Source organism: Diplotaxodon limnothrissa, linkage group LG4, assembly GCF_057381915.1.
Source record: "Diplotaxodon limnothrissa isolate DT_005_m linkage group LG4, D_limnothrissa_male_GT1.1, whole genome shotgun sequence".
NCBI classification, from domain to species: Eukaryota; Metazoa; Chordata; class Actinopteri; order Cichliformes; family Cichlidae; genus Diplotaxodon; species Diplotaxodon limnothrissa.
Window position 1 is genome coordinate 29,498,486 of NC_140599.1, and position 19,448 is coordinate 29,517,933.

The following is a 19,448-nucleotide window of genomic DNA, read 5'->3' on the forward strand; positions in this document are numbered from 1 at the left end:
TTGTTTAGGGCCTGGTGATTCTGACTTACCCATGGCTTTGGTCTCCTCTCCCTTGGCATTGAGGATAGAAAACTTAAACTTGGCACGCACTTCACTTTTTGGGCAGCTAACCAAGAGGAGGTAAAGTGATAAATAGTCTTTGCTCTCCTCATCCAGACCTTTAGGATTCACACGCAAACACCTAGGGGAAAGAAAGGGAAGAAACACACTAGTGAGACCAAAAAAAGAAGAAGAGAAAAAAAAGGACAAGGGGGAGTATCAGTTCCTGGAAGTATCTGTAATATTTGTAAGTGACAATCTGATTATTCTTAGATGAAAAGTATTGGAAATTATTGACAATGATTTTTACTTTTCATCTGATATGTACTTTAAACGGTCGCTTCTATGCTCCACTTCAGCTTTTAAATGTGTTTTATAATGGCACAAAAACGTCTTCCTCATCAAACACAATCAATTACTTAATCGATTTATGTTTTAGCCAGTATGAAGCAATTTCTCTTGATTTCACAAATTCTCAAACAAGTTGTTAAAAATCGAATAATGTCCTTATTCACAAAGCAACATTTAATTGAAGCTTTAGACTACATCAAAGCACAGAAACCACAGCAGTTAAGGCTACTAAAGATCTGCTTAGCAGCAGTCTCAGACTACTCTTCATGTCCAAAGCTATTGTCACCAAAACCCTCCAGTAATCAAAGGAAATGATGCTCAAAAGTAAACCTATAATCTGTCTGGTGCACTATTATGTTACTCTGACAATAAGCCAGACAGACTCACACTTGTAACATGGTTTCAGGGACAGTGAGACAATACCACTGTGAGGTAACCCACTGCTGTGCCATGGTTGGTTAATGATCCCATACACTTAAACAAAGCCACAGCAGCAATAACGCAGTATTATAACTCATAAGGATCAGGATCCGTCACAATTTGCAGGTTATTGCAGGTAAAATGCCAAGCACAGTTTGGATGAAGACCTGTTAGGTGATCACCGTGTCTATGTTTGATTCGATTCTGACCAGGAGGAGTAGCGATTCTTGTGACATGTGGCTGTATGGGAAGACTGACAAATCTCCAGAGGCGCTGTCACGGCATAAATTCATCAGATAAGCTAAAAACATATTTTGACATTATGAAACTTGTGAATAAATAAAATACATAGGATTTAATATATTTCCTAGTCACTAATTAACCACGGTATGCATTAAAGTGGAAGATATAGCCATTAAAAGGGTATTTTTTTAACAAAGTAGGAAGCAAAACCAATATAAAGTTTCACTGTACTCACAAAAACCCAATAAACAACACCTGATTCTAATACTCCCAATCTCCCCTCAAAGTCTTCTTCTTTGCTTCCAGCGAAGCTACTTTTATTACAATGCACCTGAAAAGTCATGTTCCAACACCTCACACGTGTGCATCAGGAGTTCCACCTTTGATCTCAAACTTGTGCAGACTTCTGTGTCAAGCTGACCCAACCTTTATGTCAAGGATTGTCACTACTAATATGAGCCATTTTCAGTAGAAGTACACAGTGTCCATGGTGAGATCCGTGATCAGCAGTAAGCTCTTTGGGGTATTTTCGTTTTTTGTTAGTTTTTTTTGTTTGTTTTGGGGGGTTTCCCTTCCCCCTGTGCTTTTGGGTGGTTTGGGGTTTTTGTTTTTTGGGGGTTTTTTTTAGGGGGACATTTAACCCAAGATCAGACCGACTGTTGAGGGCTTCAGCAGTAATTGAATAAGGAGCCTGAGGGAGAGCATTCAGTGCAAAGTCATGACCTGTGGTGCGTGTCAATTGTACACCAATGCACACAAACTGAACTTTGGCCACAAGCACAGTCATCACTCATCACCCGCCATACTTGTCAGATCTAGATCCTTTCGATTCTCCTCTTCCACAAAAACAAATGCAAGTTGAAGATCTAGAATCCTTCACAGACGTGAAATTGGTCTGAACAGCAAGAGCATCCTCGAAAAAGTAGTGTTATAGGCGCTGCCGAATTTCACAAGCAGACTGGAATCGGCCAAATTGAAATGAGGGTAAATCCAGCAGAGTTTTATAGTCAGTAGTGGTACAACGTAGTTGAGCAAAGAGTCTGAGCTTTCCTAATATTTCAATATGAAACCGCAATAATTATAAATAAACATCAGAAATCTAAAATAAATCACAGGAAAAAAGGGTCCTCAGCAATGCAACAGAAACCAGTTTCACAAAAGAATCATAGCTTTGTGTTCGCTACATATGGATTGTTTGTTGCACAGCCTGTTACAGTTTAAATAGCATCAAACACTTTACCATGGCCATATGGACTGTTAAGCATCTGGAAACTAATTCTGGAAATTATTTAATAATATTTTACAACATTATATGAATTACTGTAATAATCCTGGCATCACGTCATAGTCAGCTGCCAAGTAAGTCTTACATTTTTCAAATTAAATAACCTCTACTTAAAAAGTATTATAAGGTAAAAGAAAATGAAAAGAAAAGCGAACCTGGCCTGAATTCTTAACAAGTTCTTATTAATTCATTTATGTTTGTCTCTAGTTTTTATTGTACAACTTGGGGGGCTGATCTGCAGTGCAGTGCACTGGAAAAAGATGCAACTGAAAAAGAGTTATGCTACAGATGGTTAAAATAAAAATAAATAAATAACAGAATCGTTCACCCGGAAACAAAAGACTAATTAAGTCATCATTCTTTAACATGACACAGTTTGCATCCAATTTAAACAAGCAACTTACATAACCCAATGTGACTACTGCATTGTTTTATCCCAGGACATAATCATTGCCTTCATCCCCCTAAAATATCTTTGGCCACTACATAAATGCATGAGATTTTAAATGAGTGACCCTGACTTATGTGGAAATGAAATCACTGGCATGTCATACTTAACACAAATCTTTGATGATGTGGATCCAAAAAGTACTCATCAGTTCAGCCATCTACGGAAGTCAAAGCATGACAGCCCAGTAGCTGTTCACTTAGCCAGTTTGTACAGCTGCACTCTCGGCAATTAGGATTGTTGCACATCCAACACCGGATGGAATAAGTCTGTCAAGTCATTTCAGGGCAAACTAGTACAAAATCAAATCATATTACTGCCTTCAAAAATTTAGCTTTGACAAGGATGGATAAGCACTGTAGCACCTTAAACATAACAGTTTTTTCTTTGAACATTTTTTGCCACACTTTGCAGGAATCAAACAAAGTCCAAAGCTACGATCTGGAAAATTCAGCATACATTTATCCATTTTCCCCTGGTCAGACTGTGAATATTAGCAGACGAAGAATTATAGAGCAATTTTCTGTGTACCTAGCCACATCCTCCACATCCCTCAGTTCTTCCTGGGGAGTTGCCAAGATGTTTCAAGGAAAGATGGGAGGTGTGAACTGCTCAAACTCAACCTATAATTTTAAACACGACAAGCAGGAGGGTGCTCATCTCAGAGCAAAGTCCCCTCATCTCAGAGTAAAGTAATCCAATTTAAATGTGGGTTTAACCTCAGATCAATTCATGCATACTAACGTGTCATGCAAGAAGGTTAATTTTAATTTCAAAACATATGCTAATAAACACTGCAAACACAGACACGTTAAAAGGCACAGAGCAATGATTGATACTCCACGTGTAGAAGCACGTAGATCACGTAAATGGTAAATGGCCTGCATTTGTATAGCGCTTTTCTAGTCCATAGGACCCCAAAGCGCTTTACACTACATTCAGTCATTCACCCATTCACACACACATTCACACACTGGCGATAGCAAGCTACATTGTAGCCACAGCTGCCCTGGGGCGTAGTGATGGGTCGTTCGCGAACGAAATGGCTCTTAGAGCCGACTCTTTGACGTGAACGACGCGAGCCGGCTCCTTGACGCGAGCCGTCACGTGGGGTTTTTCTTTTCTTTTCTTTCTCTCAGCCTCTCTCTCGCACCTTTTTTCCGCTTCACTCTGCACGCGAGCCTTGTGCTTTACGCTGGGCAGAGGGGGGAGGGGCGGTAGTTACACTCAGTAGCACAGGAACAGAGCCAGAGAGAGAGAGAAAGAGAGGCAGGGACAACAACATTAGAAAGGTATAGTAATCATCCACAACTATTTTCGGTTGCAGATGATAAAGGATTCAGAAAGTTTATTCATGCAGGTCCATATGACAGAGAATGTGCATCTTCTGTTTGTTTTCATATTATAATTTATATTTAATTGTGTTGTGGTTTGCAGTGTTTTGTGTTCTTTTCACTTTAAATTTGTAACAGGAAAAAGCTGAAAATTTAAATAGTTAAAACTTGAAATGTGAATAGTTGATTTTTGTATTATATGATTTATTTATTACATTTTATGTGGAGTGAATAAATAAAAGTATATTTACGGTGGCCCCTAGAGACAAAGCACATACAAACTTCAAATCACGTACGAACTCTGAAGCATGTACAAACTCCAAAACACGTAAAAACTCCAAAGCACGTAAAAACACGTAAAAACTCAGAAGCACATAAAAACTCAAAACACGTACAAAAGACAACAGAAGTGCTCCAGGATGCTGGGCGCAGTGTTGAGCCTTTGTTATCTTGTGGCTACACAAGCCAGCAAGTACCAACGACCGGATTTGGTGTGTGGTAGTAACAGGTAAATGAACTTTTTTTTTTAATTATTTGAATATATATGAGTGCCTGTGTATAAATACACAAACAATACACACATGCTTTCAATTGTGTAATTTAAGTGATCTAGTAGCTCTGCTTTGGAAGTTCAGTTCATGCTAGAAATGTGTTTTGGAGTTTGTACGTGTTTTGTCTCTAGGGGCCACCGCATATGTTTATATTTAAACATATATAAATAAAACCACTTTTTTTTTACGTTAGTAATTCCTTTTGTGCATAATTTTATATTATTGTTAATAATAAATTAATTAAAGCAACAAAACAACCCGAAGAGCCGGTTCGGAGCCGAAAGAGCCGGCTCTTTTTAGTGAGCCGAACCGAAAGAGCCGGATCTCTAAAAAGAGCCGGAAATCCCATCACTACTGGGGCGCACTGACAGAGATCTAAGTTGAAAATCCTTAAGACGACTTCTTGAAAGGACATTCTCCAAAAGCACTCTTAGAGCAGGAATGCTGTACTTTATATGTGTTAGCTAGAATGATGAGACTTTACTAACCATTTGAGTTTGTCATTGGCTCCTGAGGAAAAAGTGGAGCTTTTGATGACCTCTCCCATCTCCTCACGACAGAAGCTGAAGTTGTTGATGGTCCACATGTAGGAGAACTTCACCACTTTGATCTGCATAGAAAAAGCACAGGATCGGCTGAAACCAGATCTCCTTTTTTATATATTTATCTATTCTATATGGGTAAGTGGTCTTTGGGTCAGCCAGGACTTCAAAACCGCACATCAAAACTGCCTTTCATCTTAATAAACACTGACAACAAACGAAGGGAAAGAAGAAAGGATAATGGAAAAGTAGCCACGGGAAAAAAAAACAAAAAAACAATTTTGCAAGGACGTAGCAGAGATGAAAAAACAGACATCATCAATGACATACTTTATCTAGCTTTGCTCTTATCAGGAAAGTGTTATCTGAGCTAGTAAAGCCTACACTGCAATAACTATAACAAATACAATTTCATAGAACAGATAACCATTAAACAAAGAAAACATGTAAAATGACATCAATTTTTATTTAAAAAAATAAAAAAAATTGGCTGGTAATGTAGAAGCCATCAGGGAAAAAGCATATCAGCAAGCTAGATTTAATATTGCACAAATACCAAAAAAGTTAAAAAAAAAAAAAAAAAAAAAAAAAAAGAAGATTCACCATTAAAGATTAGCAAAAGCTGCACCAGGCTGATTAAAGCAAAAGATACATATTGTGTAACACTGTTCAAGAACACCTTTATGGCTGAATTACTCCAATTTAACACTGCACCTTGTAAGTTTAGAGAACTTTTTTTAACATTCAAAATTGATGCAGAAGAAACAGCGATATCGCCACCTTGTTAAAACACAGAACCTAGTTCACCCGCAATATAGCTCAACGTCTGACAGTTTATCTAGTAATCTGGGTGTAAATTATAGTAGTAACTGCTAATATAGCCTTGAGCCTCTAGCCTCAAGCAGAAATAAGAAGCAGGCAACAAAAATCTCTTACCAACAAACCAACAATGTTTGAAGAAGCTTGAAGCAATTTGTCAGACTGTGCATAGCCAATTCTAAAGCAAAGATTGTACTTTATAAATGATGAAGATAATTTTGCTTGCATGAATCAAACTGACATTTGATAATCTACGGGCAGAAAACAACAAAAGGAGGAACCGAAAAAAAGAGTATCTCAACCTCCTGACTGCATGAAAGCATCCAACAAAAGGGACCGATTACCAAGTAATTACCAAATTACTAAATTCAGAGTTCTTCTGGGGTAGAATTAGATTGTTTTGCTAAATCCAGCCAGGTAGTGCATATGGTACTGTGCAAAAGTCTTGAGTCAGGCCTCATTTTGTTATATTTTGCCTCCAAGGAACCAAACGTTCTTCTAATTTTTAACGTAGTCTTGAGCAGTAGTTCTCCTGGCTAGTTAATCATAGTTTCATTTAAAAATTAGCTGCTTTTTAACTTATTTTCAGACCAGAAAATATGAACATTTTCACCTGCATTTTTTTTTTTTGGTTTGTTTGTTTAGTAAGTCACTTAACTTGACTCATTCAAGCATAAAAAAGGAACTTAACAAAAGTGATAAAGCAGTGTTGTATCTACACATAACAGGAAAAAATGGCAACAAAGGGTTTTTAAAGGTGCTATGTAGCAAACGGTCAGGAAAGTTAAACCTGTAAAAAATGCAGCAAAAAACAAACAAACATTGTTTTATAATGTTTTTGCAACACCAAGTTGATTCCCAAAGAGCTATTGGCCATAAAAGTGGCCAGTCTAAAAACCACTTGCAGCCACCACTGCTAACCCTCAGCCTCCTAGTGGAAACACCTATGGTATCAATTTCAAAAGTGACTGCATTCAGAATTTGCCCTGTGACCTTAAGATAAAGGTCACCGGGATTCAAACCTGTCTGAGAATTTTAGCAGCTACACCTATTGGTACCAAAACTCCTACGCTACCTCGTTATGTAATCACATTTTAAAAAAGCTGCTTGTCCACGTTGCCTGCCCGTCTAGTGGGGATATAATAACAATAACTAAAAGTCGTGTTATTCAGCAAACACCAGACACAGGACCTGAGAAATGTATTTGGTCCATCAGTTGATTGATCTACTGTTTGCTGAACCCTTATCAGAAACAGTCTCAGTGCAAATGTGGCTGTCAGAAAGCAATTTTTAAGGAAGCGAAATGAGAAGAAAAAGCTGAGGTTTGCCAAATTACACAAGAACTGGGCTGAAAATCAGTAGCAAAAAGGTCTTAATGAGTGCTAAATCCAAATTTCTAATTTTTATATCAAATCATTTTCAAAATGTATTAAAGAAGTCAGAGGAGAGGTACAACACAACACAGAGGTTCTGTCATCCTTTGGTGCTGCATTTCAGCCAGTGATCTCGTCAGAAACGATGGAATAATGAAAAAAGAAAATATTGTCAGATTTTGATTCATCATGCAATACCCTCTGGAAACTGTCTGATTGGCAACAGCTTCATTTTTCAGCATAACAATGATTCCAAAAACACTGCCAATGCAAAAAAAATAAAATAAATAAAAAAAAAAAAAAAAAAAAAGCACCTGGATGGAAGAACACACAATGGAACACACAACTATCAGGCATGGATTCACATCCCCAGAGACTGGACTTCAAAATTATCTAAACAGTTTGGGATCATCTGGAAAGTGAACAAAAGGCAGATGACATCCAAAGAAGATGTCTGGAATTTCCTGAAGAACTATTCCTTATAACTACTTAAAGACATTACGAGGAAGCTTGCCGAAGTGAGTTCGGGCTGGTTAAAGACAAAATCTTATAAATCCTCTAACATCTTTAAAGACCACAAATTAAATAACCTCAGCATTTACAAGGGGTGAAATTAAAATTATGGTTACAAAAGCAGTCCAGTAAAATATACCCCATTTCTTATTTCTCAGTTTGTACATCTTCATTTCCTTTTTTCGCATTTTACCAGAGTATCAAATGAAGGAGGTGATAAAGAGATATGAGGAGAGAAGAGCTGAGGCAACAGGCGTTGAACAAAATTAAAAATCACTGCTTCAGAGCCTCATTTAAAATTGATTTCTAGCGAAAACAACTATTGCCACAGGTGTGTCATAAATTGCTTCGTTATATCCCAACTACAGCTATATTTGTTTCATCTCAGATGGTCAACGGTTTTGCAAATCAGCAAAATATTATCTATTAAGTCTACTTTTTAATTAAATTAAAAACGTGGTGCAATGTGATCAGATATACTTCTTTTGTTAAATCACACACACACACACACACACACCATTTTTACTTCAGATGCATTTTAGGAATTGAGACATCCTTCAGCATTGTGTGCTGAGATTAATTTCCAGGCAAAAGGACAGGAGACACAGGAGACTGGTTAATGGCACTGGTTAGTGGTTACCATCTTAAGTAATGCCTGACAATCTAACTATAATATTTCAAGATGCATTCTGGCCTGATTACGGTTCAGTTTAGTAAAACACAAGGAAGTGAAAAAGTGAAACACAAAATATAAAAAGTCATGCATTACTCACCTGAGTATAACACCAGCTCTCAGCCACAGGACTGCTGGACATTTCTGCCGGTGGTGGGGGACTTGGTACTCTGGACATTGCCAGCATTGATGCTGAGAGCACAGAGTTGGGCAGTGGCAGCAGCCAGATGTGGGATGAGGTGGTATGAGGTGTATGAGGTAGGAAAGGTCCAATAATCAGTCAAGCTGGCTGCCTCTTAAACCCCTGCCATACAGAGAACAGCAGAAAGTTGAATTCAGTACAACAGACTCTAAAATAGCTACAGGCTCCCTGTAGTGTCACAGAAATACAGCCATTAAAACAGTTTGACTTTTAAAGCAACAAAACCGATAACTAAGAAATCTGCGACCTTGTGCATCCCATGTGTGTATGTGCCTCTCTTTGTACATGTCATGGCAATTCTTAATTAAATGTTTGGAATAATTGAGTGGTATTTCCCAGTAAGTAGGAAGCAAGGGCTCTGGATTTATTTGTTTTGGGGCAGGGATAGCTCAGTAGGTAAAGTGGTCACCCCATGATCGGAAGGTCGGGGGTTCGAATCCACTTAACGGCTACCCTGAGGTACCCCTGAGCAAGGTACCGTCCCAACACACTGCTCCCCGGGCGCCTGCTTAGTGGCTGCCCACTGCTTCACTGAGTGAATGGGTCAAATGCAGAGAAAAACAAGTAATTTCCCCATGGGGATCAATAAAGTATCCATTATTATTATTATTATTATTATTATTATTATTATTATTATTATTTAAAAGAGTCTTTGGCAGTCAAAGCACAGCAGCAGCGTGCACTCGGCTTCACTAAGGGAACCCTTCCTTTATCTGCGCGTGGTTTCATCTTTGTTTTGCTTTGAGATGAACAGAGTGCTGTGCCAGCCACGTGATTCCAGCCAGGCTGCATCCCATCCGCTGTGGCTGTAAGTGAAGGGCAGGACTTAAGACTTTCATCTCAAGCAGCCAGTCTGTACTCACAACACACACAAGGTCACACTTTACTTTCAAACGACTAAGAAAGGTCAAAGTTTTGTTTGATAAGCACCTGTTCCAAGGCTGTTTTTATTCCAGAATACTGCGGTACAGATTTAGACTGTAACGGCTACATCACCTCTCCGCTTCCATTTGAAGCAAAGCGGAGTTTCCTCATTATTTTCCTATTCTAATTTTTGGTCCGTTCTATACTAGCAGTCTCAAATGCCTGAACATCTTACTGAAAAATAAAAAGGAATATGCACGGTTTGGTTTCAAAGTGTAATTTCTCTGCTGTCTAAATCTCTCATTTCCTCTCGTCTCATTCCCTTACGCTCCTTTCAAGTTCCTCTCCACAAATTTCATACCTAAGTCATCAAGGTCTCAAGATCTGGCTTTTCTCACTCAACCTGCAAGTCCCCCTGATCTCCTGCCAGAGAAACCTTTCCACTCCATTGCTTAATTAGTGTCTGATTGAAAGACAAGTTTAGGACCTAAGAAAACTTGGCAGAAACAGTACTGGACCAAGAATCCAGAGAGACAAAAAAAGGGAAGGAAAGGGGTAAAAAGGTAAGAGGAACCTCTGTCTCTTGGTGAGTGGATTGGAAACAGAAGAGGCGACACGCGGACCTCACCGGCTCTGGAACCAGACAACTTAATTAATGTTTAGAGCTAACGCCTGAATCTGATCATCTCAATTCAGTGCCCCCTTTTCTTCTTTTGTGCCACTTGTATCTGATGAAAACACTGGTGGCATTTTCGCTCAGTAAAACAATAAAATATTAATCAAAAAAAAAGTCGGGAGAAAAAAAAGCTGTACTCATTTGCAATTTAAATTACCTGAGACTTCCTGGCAATTAATTACAGTCTATACGAGTGAGCGAGGGTGATTTTTTACATGCATGTGCTTCCTCGTGTCATCATTCTGGTATTGTATCACAGTGTATTCAAGGCACAATTTACCAAGTGGCTTTCTTGTATCGTGTCCCTTAAAGAACACAATGAATGCCTAGTAATCACAGGAAATCAATTTAAGAAAACATGACAACACTGGCAGCACTGCTAACAGCCTCACAGCTTTCTAAATACACCCAGATGACACTTAACCAGAAAAAAAGCTTGGGATGTTTTTTTTCCTTGTTTTTCATGACAAACATCAAGAGCAAAGCAGTAGGAGAAAAGCAACAATAACAACTGAGAGACAGAGGAGATGCGTGCTAATCATAGGACTCCCTCAGGAGAAATGTCTTCAGACAGTTCATTTGTCACAGGAATCTGAAGATGACGGTGTGAACGAAAGGAATGGCTAATAGGTGATAATGCATATGATGTAGGGAAAATAAATATTGTCACATTACAGTGTATGGCAGGCACAAAGACTGTGCTCTCCCAAAGGCAATTAAAAGACAAAGGAAAGAGGTAATCGAGGTGCTGTGGTTCAGATAAGGACTGAAGAATTTTTTGCAGCTACTTGGTAGCCATCAGCACTTCTAAGGTTGGATAAAAAGCAGTGAAAATTAGGATGAGGATAAGAAGTGCTTAGAAAGAGAGAGAGCAATGCAGAAGAACAGCAAACAAGTTCAGATTCTGCAGAGTATACATCAAAATTTCTCTGCCTGCAAATACAGCAAACTAAAGAACTAGACAACAGTTTACTCTTCTGTAACAAAAGCATACAAACGCTGTGCTAGGGATGCTGCATTGTGAAGACTAAATGACCTGTCCTTCTTTACCACTACAATTTTTGAGGGCTATTGTTGTATTGAACACCACTAAAGTAAGAGGTTCTATTTTTAAATCTGAAAAACTAATGTCACAAGCTCACCAAAGTATTTTCTGCATGGTTTTCACATGCAATTTACAGGCCATATAAAAATGAATTGAGTCACAAAGATGTCACCATCTGGTTTGTAAACTGCCATTTCGAAGACTCGGTTTTAGCATTGTGGCATTGGCTCTCCTTTTTTGTTTGTTTGGGGGTTTTTTGTAACTGTTAAGTTACAAGATAAAACTACAGAGCCTGGTTAACAGTGCTGCGATGGACTGATGGACAACATCACACAGTCACAGAAACCTGCTAACGCTAGGCGACTGTTAGTCATGACAAAATAATGCTAAAAGGTTAAATGTTCACAAAAATGTGTACAGGGGAGTTATTTAAAAGTTTGCCCCCAAACAGCTGTTGCAAAAAATTTTCATTTCTGCTGGGCATTTTAGCACAGAAGTCCATGGGGACTCATCTTCAGAGCAATTTGTCATCATTTGAGTAACTGGAAATGAAGAACCGTTTCTGGCACTTCTGCATGAGCCTTATTATAGTCTTGGATGTTGCCACTCTGGTTTTAACCCATTCTGCACTTACAATAATTACAGTTTAATCAAAAACAGAAAGTGCACGGTAGAAAAGAGAAAATGTTCTGCACTCCTGTCCTTCAACATCGGTTTTTGCACATCTTTATTGAAAATGTCATTATCACAAAATCTTGACTGACAAGACACATCATTCCTGATTTTCTGCACAACAACCTCAGCACTAAAACCTCTTGCAACCATTCATTTTTTAACCTATGGTTCATTTCAAGAAGTCATGTTTTAACAAATGTTCTTACTTTACATTCACATAAGTGTCAAAATGGTTTATGTCTCTCCACACACTTAATCTTAAATGATATACAACAATTTATCAGCTCTTTGACATTAGAATTTCCTCAGTTTTTTACATTTCAGGACTACAGACAGTGAATAATTAGAAAAAGAAATAGTTTACAAACTACATAAGCAGAATAAATGTACCCTACAGATCAGAATTCAGTGCTATGTTGAGTTATAAGTGTAACTTGTGGGCTTCCTTAGGGCACGTCGTCATTTTTTACCTTTTACCTTGCAGAAGATTATGTTCAAGATGCCCCTTTCAAATGACACCTTAAAACCAAAATGCAGCCGGCAAAAAAAAGCATGGCACAAAACAAGTTTGATCTTCTGTTTTCTGTATGTATAATGCAGAAGGTGTGACTGTGTAGCAAAAGGAGTATAGGAGGATGGGCCAACTTCAATCCACATTCTCATCCCATGTCTGCTTTCAGAAAGGTAGGCCAGATGAGGAGAGTGAGACCTGGAGCCCATTTATATTCATTACAGAAAGACAGTCTGCTCTAGGGGTGGGTTTTTATAATCGATTTATCGATTAAAATCGATTCTAGCTTGGATAACGTAAAATCGATTCATTAAAATCCTGAATCGATTTTTTAATATTAATTTATTTTGCCCGAAATGCCAGAATCTCAGGTGAAAGATCACAAAATTTCAACAACCACCAAACAGCTAAGACAGTAAATGAGAGCAGGTGCACGGCTTCTGCACAAAGACGTAAACACACAGCGCCGACGGATCAGGATCAGTTAGATGTCGCTTTTCTCAGCTGACGGTCGGGGCTGAAAGCCGACAGCTCGCTGATTCTGATCCGCGGGTCCGCGCTGTGTGTTTACGCCCTTTTTGCGCTGATCATATGGCTGTTAGTTTTATCTCTCTCCAAACAATATTGACCGAACCAGCAGCAAAAGAAGATCCAAACCACGCTTCACATAAACATCGTCCTGACTTTTCAGGATAAAAATCACACTTCATGCACAGCTCTCTCTCTTTTCTGCATTATTCGCTTGCTTGTTACACACAAGTCTACCGTTGTTTACAGTGCTGTCGGCCGACGTTTTTTTTTCCCTTTTACTTACTTCCGAAAAGTAAACCTAATTTCTGCCGTTCAATATTGAACAAATTTAAACTTTTTAAAATTAAGCAAAATGCAAAACGCTTAGCCGTGTCTCTAATAAAACCGCTGTAACTTCAGAGGTGATGTTCATATGTTGATTAATGGTTTTCTTTCGTTTTTGATGTACTGCAGAATATTTTTATAAAATCCCAGAACAGGAAAATCACCTTCATGTTTTTCTGTGTTTTATCTTCAGCTACTTTGACACAAAGGCATCTGCTGTGATGCTCACACCTTTGATAAAGTCTTGCGTGTGTCAGCTTCCTTTTAATAGATACAAAAATATGTAAATGTACTGATCTGAATTATAATATTTCTGACTGTCAAAATTTCCCAGAATCGAATCGAATCAAATCGAATTAAATCGAATCGTGGATCGAATCGATTCGGGACCTTGTGAATCGGAATTGAATCGATTCTAGAAATCAGTGACGATACCCAGCCCTAGTCTGCTCTCACTCTACCAGTCCAGTCACCATCTCTCTCCATCTCTCTGTCACATACTTCAACACGCCAGGGAAGAGACTCTGACAAACCAAAAGACAGATAGATTCAACTTCTTCTGCATAAACAAGAGGTAAGCGAGGTGATGCTGCGTCTGCCTCTGCCATCAGGATGAGAGCTAGAGGCCACCAGCTGTCCAGACTGTTACAGCCCCACGGTATACCGGTACCACATCACTAACATGTTACACACTAAGTGAATACATGACACTCGGCTCATGGTGTAATAATTCCTGTGCTGCGATATTCACTCCATCTGTAAATTTTACGTGGTGATAGCATATTCTGTGCATATGTTACCTCCATCTGCAAATCTGATATTGTGAAGAGCTTACAATGCATATTTACACTCGAGGACACATTTCTGTTCATTTGTTTTTCCATCTGTGCTTGTGACAATCTGAATAGCTGGTGATGCACATCGCTTGCACAGCCTTCCCAACCTCAGTGTCAGTGAGAACAATGCATATTTAGCTTGTTTACTTTCAATATGTCTAGCTGTTGGAGTATTATCTTTACTTCATTGCAGGATAAAAGTATTTATTGGCCCTTCTAAAAAATAATAATAATAATCTTAACAGGATCAAAGAAATGCCAAGTTTGCCAGACATTTGATATTTAAAACATTTCCAATCATTTAACTAGACTTGCTTGGGTTTGCCAGATAAAACGTGTAGATCACCAATAAGATTTCCATGCAGGATCCGTTGGTGCACAGGTTAACAACCATGGTGTAGATAGGAAGAGAAATGGAGAAAGGATCATGTGAACAATGTTGTAGAGGTGAGGAGAATATCAGCCAGGATCATGAGTTTGAAGGTAGAAACTGAAGCGTTGATGCTGAATGTTCTTCGATGAAGAAATGCAAGTAAAAAGGAACAGGTGTGATGAGGTGGTGTTAGAGAGATATAGTGTTAAAAAGAGAAAAGCACAGATGGCAGAGAAAAGGATGGATGAGGTGAACATGCATTTCAGGAAGAGGCAGGAACATAGGGTGACAAAAGGTGGGGAGCACTGGGAAAGTACAGCTGAAGTGGTAATTTGCTAAGAAGGTGTACCCTGTGGACAGAGAAAAGGAGACTTGGCTTTGAATGAGGAGGTACAGGAAAGCATTCAAAAGGGTTAGCAAAGAAACAAGAGGGATAGTCAGAAGGACGAGTAAAGTAGACAGAGCATTGGGAGGCTAGGTGGCAAAGAGAAAGGAAAAGGTGTGTAGTGATTTCTATGTGAGGCTGGAAAGGAGCTGAAAGATGTTGAATATGGAGCTGCCAAGTAGGAGGAAAAGAGGAAGACGACAGAGAAGATTCATGGATGTGGTCAAGGAGGATATTCAGAAGGTTGATGTGACAGAGGAGGATGCTCGGGATAGGGTGAGATGGAGGCAGATGAACCACCGCAGTGACCCCTAAAGGGAGCAGCCGAAAGCAGAAGCTCATGCATAGAAATGCTGGAGAGTGCACATTGTTAAGCTGCTGGGCTGACAGAGCATACATCAGTTGTAATTTTCTCTGAATTGTTAGCCTGACTTCTCCCAGATTGTGTTCTTTTAGACCAACTAAAATTCAAACAAAAAACATCTTTGACAAATAACATTTGCTCATATTGTTTCCTCAATTAGACTGAACAGCCATAATGCTAAAACCACTGAAAGTGTAATTTTCTGGGAATCTTCAGATCCTGATATTTACTTGGATGTTATTTGACATGAGGCACCCCCTAAACATCCTTGCAAATGATCACATTCCCATAGCAATGTCACTGGCAACGACCTGCAGTACAATGCACCGTACCACACTGGACGGGGGAGAAAAAAAAAAAAAGAAAGAAAGAAAGAGAGAAAGAAACAGAAGAAAATGAGTCAACAAACATGACACAGTGTTGACTTGGTCTCCAAATTCCTGAGATTCTAATCCGATCTAGTACCTGCAGGCTTTGTCAAAACAAAACCGGTCAATGCCTTATAACCCACAAGACCCAAAAATCTGATTCTAACATCCTGGTTGCAAATACCACATGGCACCTAAGAGGTAACATATTCATACCATGGTGGGAGCTGCAGGAGGTGAACCTGTATAATATTCAGCAGGTTGGATCATCAGCCTATAATATCTTCACAGATCAATAATTTGCAATTATGCCAGTGACTGTGGCTACAGAGCCAGTCGTCCTAACATAACATTCTTGGCAGTCCATTAGGGTACCTGTTTCAGTGTAATACTTCACCTAATTAACTGATAGTTACAGCCAGGGACCACTGCTGCATTGCACATTTTCTCTTTATGCTGCTTCTGCTGTCATGGCTAAATAGTAGCAAAAACACATGCAGAAAAAATATTTAGCTTTACTATCCCTACATATAAAATGTCGCTGTTGAAAAATTACAATCTACATTTACCATCACCACGAGTTTTTGGATTATGAGCACAAGTGTAGGTGGTGTTCATATTCTAAAATTAATACTTGTTCCAACATAATCTAATGTCACCTACTCTAACTTTACAATAAATTGCCATTCTAAAGACAAACGGATCCTATTGTGGTTACATAAGTTATGTAGAGTTATAGCAATGTTTTTGTATGAAAAGGTTAAGTTTATCCAATAAATCCTTCAGTATGACCATATGGCAGGGACTTCAAGCAACCTGGTCTACTGTGAAATAGGAGTGACAGAACAAAACAACAAAAAGCCTTCTGGAATTCATTACAGCTATCGCAGAGTCTCAAAAACAGAAAATATATTCATTATACAAAAGAAAAGGAAAAACACATTCTACATGCAAGCACACAAACACACATCAATACACAATTAGCCTGTCACTATCTTAATTCCCTTTACACGGAAAATAAAATGGAAATGTCAAAAATATTAAGTTACCTACTATCCTCTCCCTCAGAGAAACAGGTGGGAAGGTGCTGAGACATCGCCACCAGGTGGACAGGGGGTGGAGGTGCGTAATTTGGCCGCTACAAAGAAAAGCCAGAATCACAGCAGGGATCCTGGAGTGTTTAGAGGGTCACCTTGTGCAACAACAGGCACAGAGCAAACCTGTGAGGTACACAGGCGGGCTGCAGAGTTGAGAGGGACAGACTACAAACACTGAAAACCTGCCAGAAAACTGAGGTTAAGTGACAAAGTGCTGCAGACTTCAACGTATGTGTGACGCATTTCTGAACGTAAATCAAATGCCCACATGCTAGCTCATCTTTTCACAGCCTAGAGCCAGGCCATGTTCTTCTATCACCACCACCACAATTCTCTTTCCTCCAGCTCTGGTGAGCAGTCTGACAGAGGGTTAATCAAGCCTGTTCATTATAACGTCAGATTTCATAAAAAGCTTAGGCAGTATGTGCAGATCCATCTGGGGGGTTAGCAAGATTGATCAAGTAAAGTAGCCGACCCTCATTTCTAAAACTCACAGATGGCTGGAGGTGCACATCCTGTCAAATAAGTACATGCACATGGATCATAAAAAAGGAAGATATCCCAAATATTCGTTATGAGAGATTCTGGATTTGTAGCAGAAATTAAGGGCAAGAACACTGAAAATATTTGAGCTTGCTGCAGGAGACACTGGCAGGCAAAACATGAAAAGGGAAGGAGAAAAGCCTCTCAGTGTTGAGAGAAAGAACAAGTCTAGATGTGGAGAATGTATAAAAACACTGTAAAACAGTGTCTGTCCATCTTGCCCGAGGCAGTGCTGATAGCCCTGACATTCACTCAGAGAAAGAAAAAGAGTGAAAACAGGGATAAGAGAAGGCCAGGAACAGTGGGCACACATGCATGACAGAGCTGAGCATAAATTCGTCAGCGGGTTGGGAAGACGCTGTAGTGTGTCGGATCCAGGACCGCAGGAGGTGTGATGGATTAAGAGGCACTGGCAGAGACAGAGGTCCTCCCTGAACCGTGGCGCAAACTCCAGCGAAACACCATCACTATCCCTCTCCGCATCACCAGTCATCTTCTCTCACTCTCCATTTCTCACAGCTTCCTTCTCTCTCCCCTTTTTAAAATCACCTAAACTCTCCGTTTTCACTTCTCTTAATCCTTCTCAAGACTGCTATAAAACTGAGCAACCATGCCTTACTACATACCTTGCTTTAGATCTACTAATTCACGTGGCATTTTCTACTTTAGATGATTTCAAACGAGAAAGGTATTACTTGCAGCTAAGATAACAAAACTACTATAATGCTAGCAAATAAAACAAGACAGCTTAGCTCAAAATATATCCCCAGCTGTACTGCAACACATAACATACCGATGCATGTACTGTATGTACTGTAAGTACGTCACAGTGTTTGCTATAGTCATACCAAGAAATAATTACATTTTCAATACAGTAAGTGAAGTCAAATCTTCCAAACTGGAGGAGTTCCAAACCTCCTCTGGCATCAACATCAGCACAAAAAACATTTGCTTGGAGCTTCATGTCATGGGTTTCCATGGCTGAGCAGCTCCTGTCGGTGTAATATACAAGTAGCCCAGTACGTCTGTGCATCTAATGTAATAGTAAGGCTGAAAAGACAGGAAAAGAATATTTTGGCAGCATTTGCCCTTTTCCATCATCCTCTCTTAAATCCTCCCACTTCTCCGTCATATTCTGATCTTTACCAAATCTCTCCATTGCTCTTCTGTTGCAGAGCAGACCAGCTGCTACATGACTCAAGTGCACATAAAGGTTATATAAAGAGCAGCTTGTACACAATTTAAACTACAGTTAAAACGACTTGAGAAGTTTTAACACAATGCAATGCAGTCCAGAATTTACACATGAATTACAGGTCGGGCAAACCTGTAGGTGAGAATGTAAACATCTGATTCAGTTGGAAAAGTTATTAGATGGTTTTTACCCTCTCAGCTCCCTAGTATAAAGTGTACATTGTGTTTCCTGCATCCTATATACTCTAGAAAAGTAGCAAACCTTGTCTAAATCAAACAGAGTAGTTCAAATCTATAGCCAACTATCTCATGCTATACAGTGTAGCGCAAACATGTTAAACCACTCGTCTTTTGTTTATTTTTTGTAGGAAATTTTGAAAAATGTGCAGTCAATGATTGAAACACATCCAAACATACATAGAAATATATTCTATAAGGGAAAAACAGACTGGTATGTCCACCTTTGTTTTTCAGCACAGCCTGATCTCTCTTAGCCAAGCTTTCTTCTAATTTCTTTAAGTGGTCTTCAGGAATAGTTCTCCAGACTTCTTGGAGGACATTGCAAAAGTGCTTCTTTGCATACCAACTGCCTTTTGTTCCATTCTCTGTCAAGATGATCCCACGCCGCTTCAATGTTGCGTGCTCATGTCCAGGCTCTGAGGAGGCAAAACCATGACTGATTGAAACATGTCACTTCATAAGACCAGTTGCCACCAATTTTCAAATAAATTCTTGTGTAATTTGGCATACCTCAGTTTTCTACCCATTTCCCACCTTTAAAAATGAAAGAAAAACTGGAGAACACAAGACTACTTTACGAGTGGTGGCTCAAGATTTTTTGCACAGTACTATATGTGAGAATGGGAAAC

The 19,448-nt window shown here is 39.2% G+C and overlaps 1 protein-coding gene across 1 annotated transcript in view; it reads right to left on the minus strand.

Annotated features, from left to right (window-relative positions):
* spop (speckle type BTB/POZ protein) overlaps positions 1–19,448 on the minus strand; it is a 101,380-nt gene that overhangs the window by 47,355 nt on the left and 34,577 nt on the right. The window contains exons 3-5 of the mRNA XM_085351819.1: positions 8,692–8,895; positions 5,160–5,281; positions 30–181 (exon numbers count right to left, since the gene is read on the minus strand). Of these exons, the coding sequence (XP_085207945.1) occupies positions 30–181; positions 5,160–5,281; positions 8,692–8,778 (361 nt within the window). The 5' untranslated portion in view covers positions 8,779–8,895. The remainder of the gene's footprint in view (positions 1–29; positions 182–5,159; positions 5,282–8,691; positions 8,896–19,448) is intronic.